The sequence below is a fragment of the Tachyglossus aculeatus genome, chromosome 4 (genome assembly GCF_015852505.1).
Source record: "Tachyglossus aculeatus isolate mTacAcu1 chromosome 4, mTacAcu1.pri, whole genome shotgun sequence".
In the NCBI taxonomy this organism is placed as follows: Eukaryota; Metazoa; Chordata; class Mammalia; order Monotremata; family Tachyglossidae; genus Tachyglossus; species Tachyglossus aculeatus.
This window is the reverse complement of record NC_052069.1, coordinates 134,657,901-134,674,981: the sequence shown is the minus strand read 5'-3', so window position 1 is coordinate 134,674,981 and position 17,081 is coordinate 134,657,901. Positions and strand designations below refer to the sequence as shown.

General features: G+C 51.4%; 1 protein-coding gene across 2 annotated transcripts in view; it reads left to right on the top strand.

The window, feature by feature from the left end:
* Positions 1–16,822, top strand: part of C4H20orf194 (chromosome 4 C20orf194 homolog) — a 188,235-nt gene extending 171,413 nt beyond the window's left edge. For both annotated transcript variants that reach the window (XM_038745460.1, XM_038745459.1), the window contains exons 32-37: positions 3,502–3,608; positions 3,923–3,997; positions 7,020–7,225; positions 13,171–13,236; positions 13,736–13,829; positions 16,131–16,822. In XM_038745460.1, the coding sequence (XP_038601388.1) occupies positions 3,502–3,608; positions 3,923–3,997; positions 7,020–7,225; positions 13,171–13,236; positions 13,736–13,829; positions 16,131–16,243 (661 nt within the window). In that variant the 3' untranslated portion in view covers positions 16,244–16,822. The remainder of the gene's footprint in view (positions 1–3,501; positions 3,609–3,922; positions 3,998–7,019; positions 7,226–13,170; positions 13,237–13,735; positions 13,830–16,130) is intronic.
* Positions 16,823–17,081: the final 259 nt, after the last annotated feature.

The window sequence follows — 17,081 nt, the reverse complement described above, 5'->3', positions numbered from 1 at the left end:
GTCATCATCATCATCATCAATCGTATTTATTGAGCGCTTACTATGTGCAGAGCACTGTACTAAGCGCTTGGGAAGTACAAATTGGCAACATCTAGAGACAGTCCCTACCCAACAGTGGGCTCACAGTCTAAAAGGGGGAGACAGAGAACAAAACCAAACATACTAACAAAATAAAATAAATAGAATAGATATGTACAAGTAAAATAAATAAATAAATAAATGAGTAATAAATATGTACAAACATGTATACATATATACAGGTGCTGTGGGGAAGGGAAGGAGGTAAGAAGTGGGGGATGGAGAGGGAGACGAGGGGGAGAGGAAGGAAGGGGCTCAGTCTGGGGAGGCCAGCAGAGCTTGGCCGGGTTGAGAGGTGAACGTGGAGTTCCTCTCTCCCAGCCAGGCAGGGCCAATCCTTCGCATTCATTCCTTCATTCAATCGTATTTATTGAGCGCTTACTGTGTGCAGAGCACTGTACTAAGCGCTTGGGAAGTCCAAGTTGGCAACATATAGAGACGGTCCCTACCCAACAGCGGGCTCACAGTCTAGAAGGGGGAGGCAGAGAACAAAACAAAACGTATTAACAAAATAAAATAGATAGAATAAATATGTACAAGTAAAATAAATAGAGTAATAAATACATAGAAACATATATACATATATACAGGTGCTGTGGAGAGGGGAAGGAGGTAAGGCGGGGGAGAGGAAGGAGGGGGCTCAGTCTGGGAAGGCCTCCTGGAAGGGGTGAGCTCTCAGTAGGGCCTTGAAGGGAGGAAGAGAGCGGATGTGGGGAGGGAGGGCATTTCAGGCCAGGGGGATGACGTGGGCCGGGGTTCGACGGCGAAACAGGCGAGAACGAGGCTCGGTGAGGAGATTAGCGGCAAGGGAGCGGAGGGTGTGGGCTGGGCTGGAGAAGGAAAGAAGGGAGGTGAGGTAGGAGGGGGTGAGGTGATGGACAGCCTTGAAGCCCAGGGTGAGGTGTTTCTGCCTGATGCGTAGGTTGATTGGTAGCCACTGGAGCAGCCCTGGGGCGGCAGTTCCTCTATCCAGCCGTGGACCGAGGGATTATTCTAGAACAGGAATGAATAGAGGATATGTTATTTTGTTAATATGTTTTGTTTTGTCGTCTGTCTCCCCCTTCTAGACTGTGAGCCCGCTGTTGGATAGGGACCGTCTCTGTATGTTGCCAACTTGTACTTCCCAAGCGCTTAGTACAGTGCTCTGCACACAGTAAGCGCTCAATAAATATGATTGAATGAATGAACCATCCCACTCTCCCCACCTCATGCACACATACCTCACATATAGCCCAAGGCATCCATCCCAACCCTGCCTCACCATGGCTCCTGGATTGGAAAACCGGCAAGATCCTGCCCTCCGTAATCCAGGGCTCCTGGTGAGCGTTTGGGACTCTGGCATTTGAGGGAGCGACGTGGCGGCCGTGGCCTACGTACAAGAGGAGTCTCTGACCTTGGCAGCCCAGGGGAGCATTTGATGTATATTGTCCTCTCCCAAGCGCTTAGTACAGTGCTCTGCACACAGTAAGCACTCAATTAATACGATTGAATGAATGAATGAGTGAGACGATCTGAGGGGACTCACCCCACTAGGCCAGTAAGGAGCCGTCTTGCCCCGGTGGGCGAAGGCCCAAGCCGTCTCTGTTGGCGGGGTGGAGGTCTGAGGGAATAAACCAGGGGTCTGCCCAGATGCGGGCCCCGCATCTCCAAATTCGGGCCCGGCCCCATTTCCCCTACCAGAAAGGAATTTCGCCCTCCGAGAGGAAGCTGGGCACGTGTGGTTGCATCCTTGGCAGGCAGTGGCTCCCAGCCCAGAGAGGGCCCGTGGAAGGGTCAGTGACGTGAGGCCCCTGCCCCCGGAGCGGCCAATCCCAGGTGGGGAAGACGGGGAAGAGAAACCCTTCCCCGTCGGGAACAATGAACAGCGAGCACGGCTTCCAGTGGGAAGAGCGTGGCCGAACACCTCAAACTCCCCCGGCCAAGCGGACATCACTGTCCAGGCCCCGCTCCCTCCCATTCTCCACGGCGCTAGGCCGCCCTCCACCATGGGACCGGAGAGTCCCGGGTGCGAGCCTCTCGGCGGGCCACCCAACACTGTGCGTGGGCCTGCCCCGGGCCTGCCGCCGCGCCTGGGTGTGGCCCTGGTTGCCGAGCAGAGCCCAGGCCCATCCATGGGAAGCGCTGGAATCCTTTGGGAGCTCCACCCCAGTCTAGCTGGGGCCCAGGGGCCACTCCAGGGAATCTGGTAGGTTTCCCATCCTCTGCCTCCCTCTTGTCCCCCCACCTCTCCCCTTCCTCCCTTCTTCCTCCCTTTCTTCCTCCTCCTCCCCTCCAGCAAACTGTAACCACGAACAACTCCTTCCTCGGGTGCCAAGAGCCCAAGCGCCAACAGGGAAACCCACCCCCCCCAACCGCTACTGGGTGCCCCATCCCCTCATCATCATCATCAATCGTATTTATTGAGCGCTTACTGTGTGCAGAGCACTGTACTAAGCGCTTGGGAAGTACAAGTTGGCAACATATAGAGACAGTCCCTACCCAACAGTGGGCTCACGGTCTAAATGCCCTCATCGTTGAACCCCTGGCCTCTAATAATAATAATATTTATGGTATTTGTTAAGCGCTTACTATGTGCCAAGCGCTATTCCAAGTGCTGAGGTAGATGCAGGGTAATCAGATTGTCCCATGTGAGGCTCACAGTCTTCATCCCTATTTTACATATGAGGTAACTGAGGCACAGAGAAGCCAAGTGGCTTGCCCAAGGTCACACAGCAGACAAGGGGCAGAGCCGGAATTAGAACCCCGACCCTCTGACTCCTAGGCGCATGCTCTATCCACTCTAAAGTGCTGCTTGTTATTTTGTACTTTCCCAAATACTTAGTCCAGTGCCTCGCACACAGCGCTCAATAAATGCGACTGAACGGATGTACGATTTCCGGCTCACAATTCCCCTATTTATTTGTGCATATTTATTAGATTTATTTTATTTTGTTAATATGTTTTGTTTTGTTCTCCGTCTCCCCCTTCTAGACTGTGAGCCCACTGTTGGGTAGGGACTGTCTCTACACGTTGCCAACGGTCTAGAATTGTATGAATTTATTACCCTATTTATTTGTGCATATTCATTAGATTTATTTTATTTTGTTAATATGTTTTGTTTTGTTCTCTGTCTCCCCCTTCTAGACTGTGAGCCCGCTGTTGGGTAGAGACCGTCTCTACATGTTGCCAACGGTCTAAAATTGTATGAATTTATTACCCTATTTATTTGTGCATGTTTATTACATTTATTTTATTTTGTTAATATGTTTTGTTTTGTCTCCCCCTCCTAGACTGTGAGCCCACTGTTGGGTAGGGGCCGTCTCTACATGTTGCCGACTTGTACTTCCCAAGCGCTTAGTCCAGTGCTCTGCACACAGTAAGCGCTCAATAAATACGATTGAATGAATGAATCCCCCGGTGACTCTCCATCCCTCGGCTCCGTAGGTTCGAAGGGAAGTTTGGAGCCGGGGCCGTGTTCCCGCCGATGGTCCAGATCTGCGTGTGGTTCTGTCGACCCCTGGAGAAATCTCGATTCGTAGCCAAGTGCCAAGGTAAAAAAAGGCAGCTGGGGGTTGGGGGATGGAGTCCGACCCCCCGCCCGAGGGCCGGGCCCTGGGCCTCCACCAAATAGCCCTTCATACGTTTGGGGTAGTGTTGGCCTGGGCTGCGGACGTGAGGGTGACACCCGAGGGGTAGGTCTGTCCCGTGGGAGGGCCCGGGTGGGGGTCTCTGGTGTGATGGGGAGAGGACGCTGACCCTTGGGCGGGCAGCCCATTAATCAATCAATCAATCGTATTTATTGAGCGCTTACTATGTGCAGAGCACTGTACTAAGCGCTTTACCGGCCTTCTCCTCTCTCCTCCAGCCCTGAAGTCTTCAATCGGCCCGAGTCCTTTCTCAGGAAACATCTACCACATCCTGGGCAGAGTGAAGTTTTCAGGTAAGGGAGGGTGTTTCCCACCGTGGCGCTCCGGAGCGGGTAGCATTCCATCGCATAATAACGGCATTTATTAAGCGCTTGCTATGTGCCGAGCTCCGTTCTAAGCGCTGGGGAGGTTACAAAGCGATTGGGTTGTCCCACAGGGGGGCTCGCAGTCTTCATCCCCATTTTACAGGTGAGGGAACTGAGGCCCAGAGAAGTTAAGTGGCTTAGAAGTTAAGCAGCGTGGCTCAGCAGAAAGAGCCTGGGGTTTGGAGTCAGAGGTCGTGGGTTCAAATCCCGGCTCCACCACCCGTCAGCTGTGTGACTTTGGGCAAGTCACTTAACTTCTCTGGGCCTCAGTTACCACATCTGTAAAATGAGGATTAACACTGTGAGCCCCACGGGGGACAACCTGATCACCTTGTAAATTCCCCAGCGCTTAAACAGTGCTCTGCACATAGTAAGCGCTTAATAAATGCCATTATTATTATTATTATTATTATTAAGTGACTTGCCTAAAGTCACACAGCTAATTGGCAGAGCTGGGATTTGAACCCATGCCCTTTCCACTGAACTATGCTGCTTCTCTATCTCTCCCAACCCCCCGCGCCCTCTGAGAGGCTGCTTCTTGCCAGTGGGTGAGGCCCGGGTGGTCCCGGGGTCCGGGCGCGGCGGGGAGGGGCCCCTGACATGTACACTGACTTGGCACGGTTCTCCTCGGCCGGAGCCATCCTTTCCCAGCGGATCCCGTTTCACAAATCCCGGCCGGGACACGGACTGGAAGGATTACCCCGCCTCGGTGTCCCTGGGCCAGGCTCCAGTTCTCCGCCCGGCCTCAGCCCAGAAAGGGGATGTGCCTGCTCTCTCCCTCGGTGGATCGATCGGGAGGCGGGGGACGGAGTGGTCCTGGGGGAAGGGCATTCTCCATGAGGCCTCCAAATGGAAAAGCCGGGTGCTCCCTTGGGAATCGGGACTGAACCAAGGTAGAAACTCCACACAGTCCCTAGGGTTAAAAGAGACTTAATAATAATAATAATAATTGGCATTTGTTAAGCGCTTACTATGCGCAAAGCACTGTTCTAAGCGCTGGGGAGGATACAGGGTGATCAGGTTGTCCCTCGTGCGGCTCACAGTCATTCATTCATTCATTCATTCAATCGTATTGATTGAGTGCTTACTGTGTGCAGAGCACTGTACTAAGCACTTGGGAAGTACAAGTTGGCAACATATAGAGACGGTCCCTACCCAAAAGCGGGCTTTTCATCCCCATTTTACGGATGAGGGAACTGAGGCTCAGAGAAGTTAAGTGACTTGCCCAAGATCACGCAGCAGACGTGTGGCGGAGCCGGGATTCGAACCCGTGACCTCGGACTCCAAAGCCCGGGCTCTTTCCACCGAGCCACGCTGCTTCTCATTTGGCCACCCCCAAGTGCTGCTGAGAAGCAGCATGGCATAGTGGACAGAGCCTGGGCCTGGGACTCAGAAGGTCATGGGTTTTAATCCCAGCCCCCGCCACTTGTCTTTTTTGTGACTTTGAGGAGACCACTCCTCTGTGCCTCAGTGACCTCATCTGTAAAATGGGGATTGAGACTGTGAGCCTCACAGGGGACAGGGACTGTGTCAACCCAACCCATCCCAGCACTTAGTACAGTGCCCTGCACGTAGTAAGCACTTAACAAATTCCATTATTTTCATTATTATTATTCCCCCAACTAATACAGATGCTGCCACAGAACCAGGGCCAGGGTCCCATCACTGGGAGAAGGCCAAGAGCGAGAAGCAGAGCCTTTTAGGGGCTACTGCCCGGGCCTGGGAGACAGAAGGACCTGGGTTCTAATCTCATCTCCGCCACTTGTCTGCCCGGTGACCTTGAGCAAGTCTCTTCACTTCTCTGGGCCTTGGTTCCCTCATCTGTAAAATGGGGATTAAGATGGTGAACTCCACGTGGGACAGGGACTGTGTCCAACCTGATTAGCTTGGACACAGCGCTCAGGGCAGTGCCTGGTACACAGTAAGCACTTAACACATAACCACAGGGGAAAATCAAAGTCCAGAGATTCCAGATTCCCTGCATCTTCATTATAGAGGACTGTGGGCCATTGGGAATTGGTAGAGGATTCCAAAATCACTAAACTGGGGGGCGGGGTGACCGGGGACCCTTGATATTTCATGCGAACCGGATCCCTGCCTCCGAAGGACAAGGGTGGTCAGCCATTCACTAGTCCAAGCAAATGGGCTCTTGCCTTAAAGCGATGGAGACCCCAACTTTTATCCCCTCCGTGGAGGGGGAACGATCTTCCCTAGATCCCCCCGCAATTCCTGATGTTGTTTGTCCTTTGGGGAATACCACTGTACGCTGAGTGTTCAGCAATAGCATGGAGGGGGTAGCCAACTGGAATTTACCGTGTGTAAAGACAAAGAGAAGAAGTGTGGCTTAGTGGGTAGAGCACAGGCCCCGGAGTCAGAATCATCATCATCATCATCAATCATATTTATTGAGCGCTTACTATGTGCAGAGCACTGTACTAAGCACTTGGGAAGTACAAATTGGCAACATATAGAGACGGTCCCTACCCAACAGTGGGCTCACAGTCTAAAAGGGGAGACAGAGAACAAAACCAAACATACTAACAAAATAAATAAATAGATAAATAAATAAAGTAATAAATATGTACAAACATATATACATATATACAGGTGCTGTGGGGAAGGGAAGGAGGTAAGATGGGGGGGATGGAGAGCGGGGGACGAGGGGGAGAGGAAGGAAGGGGCTCAGTCTGAAGAATCTGGTTTCTAATCCCTGATCTGCGGGCTTGGGTAAGCCACTTCACTCCTCTGGGCCTCAGTTCCCTCATCTGTAAAATGAGGATGAAGAGCATGAGCCCCATGTGGGACAGGGATTGCGTCCAACCCAATTAGCTCGTATCCACCCCAGTGCTTAGAACGGTGCTCGGCGTATAGGGAGCACTTATCGAGTACCCTAATTATTAATTATTTGTTGTCGGGGGGGGGCGTTGTGTGGGTTCTGTTTCCTGGGCAGACTCAGAGAAGCAGCTGGAGGTCTGCCACAACACACTGGCCAATTCCCTGAGCCTCGTGCCCATCCAGGAGGGCCCCACCCCACCCAGCGATTCCCGACCCGAGAGCCGCGATCGCAGCGGCCCGCAGGAGTGTCACCTCGTCTTCATCGGCTGCTCCCTGAAAGAGGACACGGTGAAGGATTGGCTGCGGCAGACGGCGAAGCAGGTGGGGGGTCTAGCGGCGGGGCCGGGAGCGGGAATCCCAGCAGCCTCCTTCCCCATCCTCCGGTAGGCCGGCCGGTCCAGGCCATTCTGCTCGTGTCCCTCCTGCATCCTTAGAGGCATCAGACTCGCTCCGGTGGCTCTCCCTGGTGCCGCAGTAGGTGACGAGGGTGCTGAGGAGAAAATTTGCCAACCTTCCCTTGCCACCTTTCCAGCCCCCACTGCCTAGGAGTGACGGTACGGGTCACTGGGCTGGGTTGGAACCCAGCGCGGGCATCGGGCACACGCCTGCCTTTCCCCGTGCCCAGAAACAAGTGGCTGCGGGGCAGGGGGCCAGCGCGGACTGTTCACTGGACACCTGCTGCCTTCTGCCTGAGTCGTGTGAGGTGATGGGCCACTCCGATGCCCCGAAGCCTGGAGCCTAGCCGCCCCTGCGGGAACCTGCGTCCTCTGTCTCCATTCAAATTGGGCCCCTGGCTGGCTCGAAAGGTGGCCAGAGAGCGGTGTCCCTGAGCCCTACAGTCATTCATTCATTCAATCGTATTTATTGAGCGCTTACTATGTGCAGAGCACTGTACTAACCACTTGGCAATATATAGAAGCGGTCCCTACCCAACAGCGGGCTCACAGTCTAGAAGACTCCCTACAGGGGGAGAGAGGGGGAAAAGGAGTCTGAACCCCCCCCTTCCAGACTTCTTTTTATTTTAATATGGTACTTCAATCAATCAATCAATTGTATTTATTGAGCGCTTACTGTGTGCAGAGCACCGTACTAAGCTCTTGGGAAGTACAAGCTGGCAACATATGGTACTTGTTAAGCACTTACTATGTGCCAAGCACTGTGCTACGCACTAGGGTTGATACAAGTTAATCAGGTTGGACACAGCCCCTGTCCCATGTGGGGCTCATTGTCTTAAACCCCATTTTCCAGTTAAGGAACTGAGGCCCAGCCAAGTGACTTGCCCCAGGGTCAAAGAGCAGACAAATGGTGGAGCTGGGATTTCCTTCCACCTCCCAGGCCCCGGGGTCTTCCCACTAAGTGCTTAATAATAATAATTGTGCTTTTCATTAAGCTCTTACTATATGCTAGGCGCTGTACTAAGCGCTGGGTGCATAGAAGCAAATTGGGTTGGATACAGTCCCTGACCCACATGGGGTCACAGTTCTCATCCCCCATTTTACAGATGAGGTAACTGAGGCACAGAGATTAGAACAGTGCTTTGCACATAGTAAGCGCTTAATAAATGCCATCATCATTATTATTATTATTATTAAGTGAAATGATTTGCCCAAGGTCCCCCACAGATAAGTGGCAGAGCCGGGGTTAGAACTCAGGTACTTATGGCTCCCACGTCCGGGCTCTTTCCACTGGGCCACACTGCTTCTATAAGACTTCCCAGCAGCGGGGAAGTTGAGAGATGCGGTGTGGTCCGGGTGGGAATACAACAGGCCTGGAAAAGCCTGATGCGAACTCCCAGATAATAATAATAATAATAATAATAACAATAATAATAATAATAATAATAATAATAATAATAATGTCATTTGTTAAGCGCTTACTATGTGTCAAGCACCGTTCTAAGAGCTGGGGTAGAAACAAGGTCGTCCCAGTTGGACACAGTCCCTGTCCTACGTGGGGCTTGCGGTATTAATCCTCATTTTACAGATGAGGTAACTGAGGCACAGGGAAGTGAAGTGACTAGCCCAGGGTCACACAGAAGACAAGTGGCAGAGCTGGAATTAGACCCCAGTCCTGCAGATTCCCAGGCCTGGGTCCGGGCTCTATCCACTAGGCTGCACTTTTTCAATCAATCAATCAATCAATCAGTCAATCGTATTTATTGAGCGCTTACTGTGTGCAGAGCACTGTACTATTCACACCCACCCTGGGATCCTGGGCTCCAGGTCTCTTCCTGGTCAGACAACAGCCCTCGCGGGTCTTGCCCTTATCCCACCATCCCAGAGAAACCCGTAGGGGGAAACTCAGAGGAGCCTTTCATTCATTCATTCATTCAATCGTATTTATTGAGCGCTTACTGTGTGCAGAGCACTGTACTAAGCGCTTGGGAAGTACAAGTTGGCAACATATAGAGACGATCCCTACCCAACAGCGGGCTCACAGTCTAGAAGGGGAGAGACAGACAACGAAACAAAACATATTAACAAAATAAAATAGATAGAATAAATATGTACAAGTAAAATAAATAGAATAATAAATATGTACAAACATATATACATATTCATTCAATCGTATTTATTGAGCGCTCACTGTGTGCAGAGCACTGTACTAAGCGCTTGGAAAGTACAAGTTGGCAACATATAGAGACGGTCCCTACCCAACAGCGGGCTCACAGTCTAGAAGGGGAGAGACAGACAACGAAACAAAACATATTAACAAAATAAAATAGCATAAATGTGTACAAGTAAAATAAATAGAATTATAAATATGTACAATCATATATACATATTCATTCATTCAATCGTTTTTATTGAGCACTTACTGTGTGCAGAGCACTGTACTAAGCGCTTGGGAAGTACAAGTTGGCACCATATAGAGACGGCCCCTACCCAAAAGCGGACTCACAGTCTAGAAGGGGGGAGACAGACAACGAAACAAAACATATTAACAAAATAAAATAGATAGAATAAATATGTACAAGTAAAATAGAGTAATAAATATGTACAAACATATATACGTATTCATTCATTCAATCGTATTTATTGAGCGCTTACTGTATGCAGAGCACTGTACTAAGCGCTTGGGAAGTACAAGCTGGCAACATAGAGAGACGGTCCCTACCCAACAGTGGGCTCACAGTCTAGAAGACTGTATGTATGTATGTATATAACAATAATAACAATGATGGCATTTATTAAGCACTTACTATGTGCAAAGCACTGTTCTAAGCGCTGGGGAGGTTACAAGGTGATCAGGTTGTCCCCCGGGGGGCTCACAGTCTAAATCCCCATTTGACAGATGAGGGAACTGAGGCCCAGAGAAGTGAAGTGACTTGCCCAAAGTCACACAGCTGACAGTTGGCGGAGCTGGGATTTGAACCCATGACCTCTGTCTCCAAAGCCCGTGCTCTTTTCCACTGAGCCACACTGCTTCTCTCTCTATATCAATCAATCAATCAATCAATCAATCATATTTATTGAGCGCTTACTGTGTGCAGAGCACTGTACTAAGCGCTTGGGAAGTACAAGTTGGCAACATATAGAGACGGTCCCTACCCAACAGTGGGCTCACAGTCTAGAAGGGGGAGACAGAGAACAAAACCAAACAGACTAACAAAATAAAATAAATAGAAGAGATAGGTACAAGTAAAATAAATAAATAGAGTAATAAATATGTACAAGCATATATACAGGTGCTGTGGGGAAGGGAAGGAGGTAAGATGGGGGGGATGGAGAGGGGGACGAGGGGGAGAGGAAGGAAGGGGCTCAGTCTGGGAAGGCCTCCTGGAGGAGGTGAGCTCTCAGTAGGGCCTTGAAGGGAGGAAGAGAGCTAGCTTGGCGGATGGGCAGAGGGAGGGCATGCCAGGCCCGGGGGATGACGTGGGCCGGGGGTCGATGGCGGGACATATATATACATATATACAGGTATATATTGCAGGTATTGACGGCACGTTCCAACTTCTCCCCCGACCCCATGGCAGTCTAGAGCATCTGCTCCCCGACCAGCCCCGGGGGTCCGATCCCCGCAGATGCCGTGTTGACAGCAATCTAGGAGCCAACGTGAAGCCCCGTAGGCAAACCCTTCCACCCCAGGCCCCGGGGACTCCGCCCAAATCAAGGGGTCCCTTCAGATGTTGCCAACTTGTACTTCCCAAGCGCTTAGTACAGTGCTCTGCACACAGCAAGCGCTCCAGAAATACGATTTAATGAATGAATGAATCATTGCCACTTCCCCCTGCTCTCTTTGGAGTTCCCTCATCTGTAAAATGAGGATTAAGACTGTGAGCCCCACGTGGGACAACCTATCTTGTGTCTATTCGCTCATTCAATCATATTTATTGAGGGCTTACTGTGTGCACAGCACTGTACTAAGCGCTTGGGAAGTACAAGTTGGCAACATATAGAGACGGTCCCTACCCAACAGTGGGCTCAGTCAATCAATCAATCAATCAATCGTATTTATTGAGCGCTTACTATGTGCAGAGCACTGTACTAAGCGCTTGGGAAGTACAAATTGGCAACATATAGAGACAGTCCCTACCCAACAGTGGGCTCACAGTCTAGAAGGGGGAGACAGAGAACAAAACAAAATATATTAACAAAATAAAATAAATAGAATAAATATGTACAAATAAAATAGAGTAATAAATACGTACAAACATGTGTACATACATACAGGTGCTGTGGGGAGGGGAAAGAGGTAAGGTGTCTACCCCAGCGCTTGGACTCAAGCCGGCCCCAGTGCTCTCATGAAGCAGTGTGGCCTAGTGAATAGAGCCCGTCCTGGGAGTCAGAAGGTCATAGGTTCTAATCCCGGCTCCGCCACTTGTCTGCTGGGTGACCTTGGGCAAGTCGCTTCTCGGGCCTCAGTGACCCCATCTGTTAAATGGGGATTGAGGCTGTGAACCTCATGTGGGACAGGGCCTGTGTCCAACCCGATTAGCTTGTATTCACCCCTACGCTTAGTACAGTGCCTGGCATATAGTAAGCGCTCAAGAAATACCACAGTTTTTATTAGTATTAGCTCACAAACAGACAGAGATGACCCCCGGCCCCTCCTCCGTCACCCCTGCTGCACAGCCAAGTCCAGGTGGTCCGTAGGATCCTTCGGCTGACTGAACTGCCAGAGGGGAAGGGGGTTCCGAAAGTAATTTAAATCAGATTTAACTGCTCTTCTTTGCACAAGTAGACTTCTCAATCAATCAATCAATCAATCAATCATATTTATTGAGCGCTTACTGTGTGCAGAGCACTGTACTAAGCGCTTGGGAAGTCCAAGTTGGCAACATATAGACCCAACAGTGGGCTCACAGTCTAAAAGGGGGAGACAGAGAACAAAACCAAACTTACTAACAAAATAAAATAAATAGATATGTACAAGTAAAATAAATAAATAAATAGAGTAATAAATATGTACAACGTTGTTTAGTCCTTAGCCATCCAAAAGCATTTATTAAGCCCAGAATGCCTAGGGTGCTATGGAGATGCAGCATGATGATGGTATTTATTAAGCGCTTACTATGTGCCAAGCACTGTTCTAAGCACTGGGGAAGTTACAAGGTAATCAGGTTGTCCCACGGGGGGCTCACAGTTTTAATCCTCATTTCACAGATGAGGTCACTGAGGCACAGAGAAAAGAGCCCAGGATTGGGAGTCAGAGAACCTGGGATCTAATTCCAGCCCCCCCAGCTTTCTCCTGTGCGACCTTGGGCAAGTCACTTCACTTCTCTGGGCCTCACTCTCTCATCTGTACAATGGGGATTCAGTCCTTCTCCCTTTTAGACTGTGAGCCTCGTGGGAGACAAGGACTGTGTCCAACCTGATTCACTTGCGTCTACCCCAGTGTTTAGAACAGTGCTTGGCACGTGGTAAGCGTTTAGCAAGTAAAATAGTAATAATAATAATAATATTAATAATAATTGGGAGGGATGAGGTTAGGAGCTGGCCGGCTGGGAGGCCCACCCAGTCTTTCTTGGGGCCCCCCCGGGTACCGTGGGGAAGAAGCCCGGCCTGGCAGGGTCTGAGAGGGTCATGCCCGTGGCCAGGCCTTGGCGCTGGAACTGTAGCTCCGGCGCAGGCCTCTGGTCCCAGTCCCAGTGGTCCTCAAAAGCCATCATCATCATCATCAATCGTATTTATTGAGCGCTTACTATGTGCAGAGCACCGTACTAAGCGCTTGGGAAGTACAAATTGGCAACATATAGAGACAGCCCCAGCCCCGCCCCTCCAGCTCCCCGGGCTTTGTTGAACTGGGACTTTCTGATCCCCCAGAAGCCGCAGAGGAAAGCCCTGAAAACCCGAGGGATGCTGACGGTGCAGGAGATCAGGAACATCCACGTGAGTGTGTCCCCTGCCGGAAGCCGGGACGGGGGTGTTCCCAGCGCGGGTGGGGAAACCAGCACTGAGCAACGGGGCGTCCAGTCCACAGCCCCTGCGCCACCATTGGGAGAGATCAATCAATCAATCAATCGGATTTATTGAGCGCTTACGGTGTGCAGAGCACTGTACTAAGTGCTTGGGGAGTACAAGTTGGCAACATATAGAGACAGTCCCTATCCAACAGTGGGCTCACAGTCTTGAAGGGAGAGACAGAGAACAAAACCAAACATATTAACAAAATAAAATGGAATAGATATGTACGGGTAAAATAAATAGAATAATAAATATGTACAAACATATATACATATATACAGGTGCTGTGGGGAAGGGAAGGAGGTAAAACGGAGGGGATGGAGAGGGGGACGAGGGGGAGATCTGCTTGGCTCCGCCATTGCTCACCCGTGGGGAAGGGGCCAGGACCTGGGCGGCATCTAAACAGGTTTGTCTTCCGCTGCAGGTGAAACGTCACCTGGACCCTCTCCCGGCTGGCTATTTCTACAACGGAACCCAGTTTGTGAATTTCTTTGGGGACAAAACTGATTACCATCCCCGTATCCTTTTTTCATTATCATGATTACCTGTATCTGTTAAGCACTTACCATGTGCCAGGCACTGTACTGAGCCACTGGGGTGGGTGCAAGCCCATCAGGTTTGGACCCAGCCCATATCCCACCGCCTTCACCCCCATTTGACAGATGAGGTCCCTGAGATACAGAGAAGTGAAGTGACCTGCCCAGGGTCACGCAGCAGACAAGCGGTAGAGCCGCTATTAGAAGCCACATCCTTCTGACACCCAGGCCTGGGCTCTGTCCACTAAGCCAAGCTGCTCCTCAATCTAATCTGATCTCATTCAGTCAAATCAGCCCCAGGGTGAACAGAAGGAACCCTCTCTCCTTAGCAGGTGTCCCGAAAGGCATTCATTCATTCAATCGTATTTATTGAGCGCTTACTGTGTGCAGAGCACTGGACTAAGCACTTGGGAAGCACAAGTTGGCAACGTACAGAGACGGTCCCTACCCAACAGCGGGCTCACAGTCTAGAAGAGGGAGACAGGCAACAAAGCAAAATATATTAACAGAATAAAATAAATAGAATAAATATGTACAAGTAAAATAGAGTAATAAATATGTACAAACATTGTAAATATGTACAAACATAGATACATATGTACAGGAATAAGGCAGAAGCGGGAGGGTGGGAGGGGCAGGAAGTAACAGGGCAAGGAAAGGATGGTTGGGGGTGAGTTTGTGGCGGCCGAAAGAAGGGTGGGCATGAGGAGAGAAACAGAATGGCAGAGTGGAGAGAATCCGGGCCTGAGAGTCAGAGGACGTGGGTTCTAATCCCGGCTCTGCCATGGGTCTGCTGTGTGGCCTTGGGCAAATCACTTCTCTGGGCCTTAGTTCTATCATCTGTGAAATGGGGGTGAAGACGGGACAGGGACTGTGTCCAGCCCGATTTGCTTGTATCCTCCCCAGCGCTTAGTACAGGGCCTGGCACATAGTAAGCGCTTAACACATACCACAGTGATTATTATGAGGTCTAGCTAGGGAAGGCTGCTGACCTCAGTGGTTCATTCATTCATTCAATCATATTTATTGAGCGCTTACTGTGTGCAGAGCACTGTACTAAGCGCTTGGGAAGTACAAGTTGGCAACATATAGAGGCAGTCCCTACCCAACAATGGGCTCACAGTCTAGAAGGGGCTCGAAGCTGGGACTGAAGCAAGGACCCTTGGCCTCGCCGCCCACCTACCCCACAGTAGCCCTGCCTCGGTGGGGGTGGTGGGACCAGGGGCTGCCCAATTCCCTCTGGGCTTCTATCCCAGTCCAAGGGTCCCTCTCCCAATCCCCCCGGCCCCTTCCCTCCAGGCCCCACCACTGCCCATTCCCGGTAGGCTCAGACACGGGGTCCTAGATTCTCGTGGCTCCGGGGAATCTCTCATCTCTCCTGGGGCTCTTAGTCAACAGAGGGAGAACAGGGAAGAAGAGAAAGTCCCCTTTTCACCTCCCTTTATTTTCTTTGGCGAAGCAACACAGCCTAGCAAATAGAGCCCGGGCCTCAGAGTCAGAAGGGCCTGAGTTTGAATCCCAGTTCCACCGCTTTCCTGATGTGTGACCTTGGGCAGGTCACTTCACTTCTCTGGGCCTCGGTGACCTCATCTACAAAATAGGGATTAAGAGTGGGAGCCCCATATGGGACAGGGTTTGCTTGTAGCCACCTCAGCGCTTAGAACAGTGCCTGGCGCAGCGTACGCGTTTAACACATATCAGAATGGTTATTTTATTATTATTCTCTTCTACTTCACTTCTCTGGGCTTCAGTTCCCTCATCTGAAAATGGAGATCAAGACCGTGCGCTCCAAGTGAGACAGGAAGTGTGTCCAACCTGATTACCCTGTATCTACCCCAGATACTGGTTAGAACAGTGCTTGGCAAATTGTAAGCGCCTAATAAGTACTATCATTATTATTATCTCTTTATCCCTCCCCTTCCCTCCCTCCCTTCATCGTTGCTTCTTCCCCTTGCTCTCTTTCCTCTCTGGAGTTACCTCATCATCTTAGTCTAAATGGGGATTAAGATTATGAGCCCCATGTGGGAAAACCTGACTATCTTGTATCTACCCCAGTTCTCAGAACAGTGCTTGGCACGTAGCAAGCACATAACAAATACCATCGTCATCTCCTCCCACCCTAAACATCCATCTTCCTCCTTTTTCTCTCTCCCCAGCCCCTCCCTCTGAGCAGCACTGGTCAGCCGGGGCAAGGGGTCTCGGGTGAAAAGGGGGCTCTGGGGGCTAGCAGATGGTCCCCTCGGCAGCCCCCCTCGGCAGCTCTCTTCCTTAACACGGCCTCAGTGATGGACCAGTTCATGAACGACTACGTGGAGGAGGCCAACCGGGAAATCGAGCGCTACAATCGCGAGCTGGAGCAGCAGGAGTTCCACGACCTCTTCGAGCGCAAGACCTAGAGTTTCCTCTGCCCAGGCCGGGCCGGGCCTAAGGCCTAGAGGCCCAAACGCTCCACAGCCTCCGCTGCCACCGCCTGCTCTGTCACCTTCTCCCAGGGAAGGGGGTGCCTTCTGCTGCCTCTGTGTGTGTGTGTGTGTGTGTGTGTGTATCTGTGTGTTTTGTCTCATAGCCACCTTCCAGTCCAGAACTAAAAAGCATCACATGCAAAGAAAGAGAGTAGGGTCAGGGGACGGGCTGTTGGGTGGGGAAGGGGCGGCACTGATCTCCAGGGCCTTGGAGCGGGCAGGAGCCCCAGATGGGCCCGTCGCTCCAGTGTGAATCCTGGAGGCCCTTCTCAGCCGTCCCCGGGGTGAACTGTGTCCCCCTTTCCTTTGGGGCTGGGGGCTGTGATAAGGATGCCCCGGGTGGAGCGGGTCTCCTTGCCGGTGCCCGGCTGCCGGAGAGACGAGGAAGGAGGGCGGGGGTCCCTGTGAAGGTCCCTGTGAACAGGCATGAGGGGCATCTGCAGCCCCCCGACCCTTGAGATCCCCTCTCCTCCCTGGGGCCCCCATCCTGAGCAGATTGACTCTGCGGTAACCAAACCCCTTTGGGCCGCCCACCTGGTCGTAACAGGCTAGCATCCCTGCTGCCAGCGCAGGTGGTAGGCTCCCTGGCGGGTGGTTTTGGAAGAAGAAAACCCCCAAGGGTGGGACGTGGGGGGGGAGTGGGAACCTTTTTCCCCGCCCCCCACCCCGGGATCCTGGAGCCGAGGTGTGGAGGCGGATGCCAGACCCCAAAACCCAGGGCCCCTCGCTCTGCTTCCCCTCGGAAGAGGGCCGGCTGCGAGCGGGAGGCCGG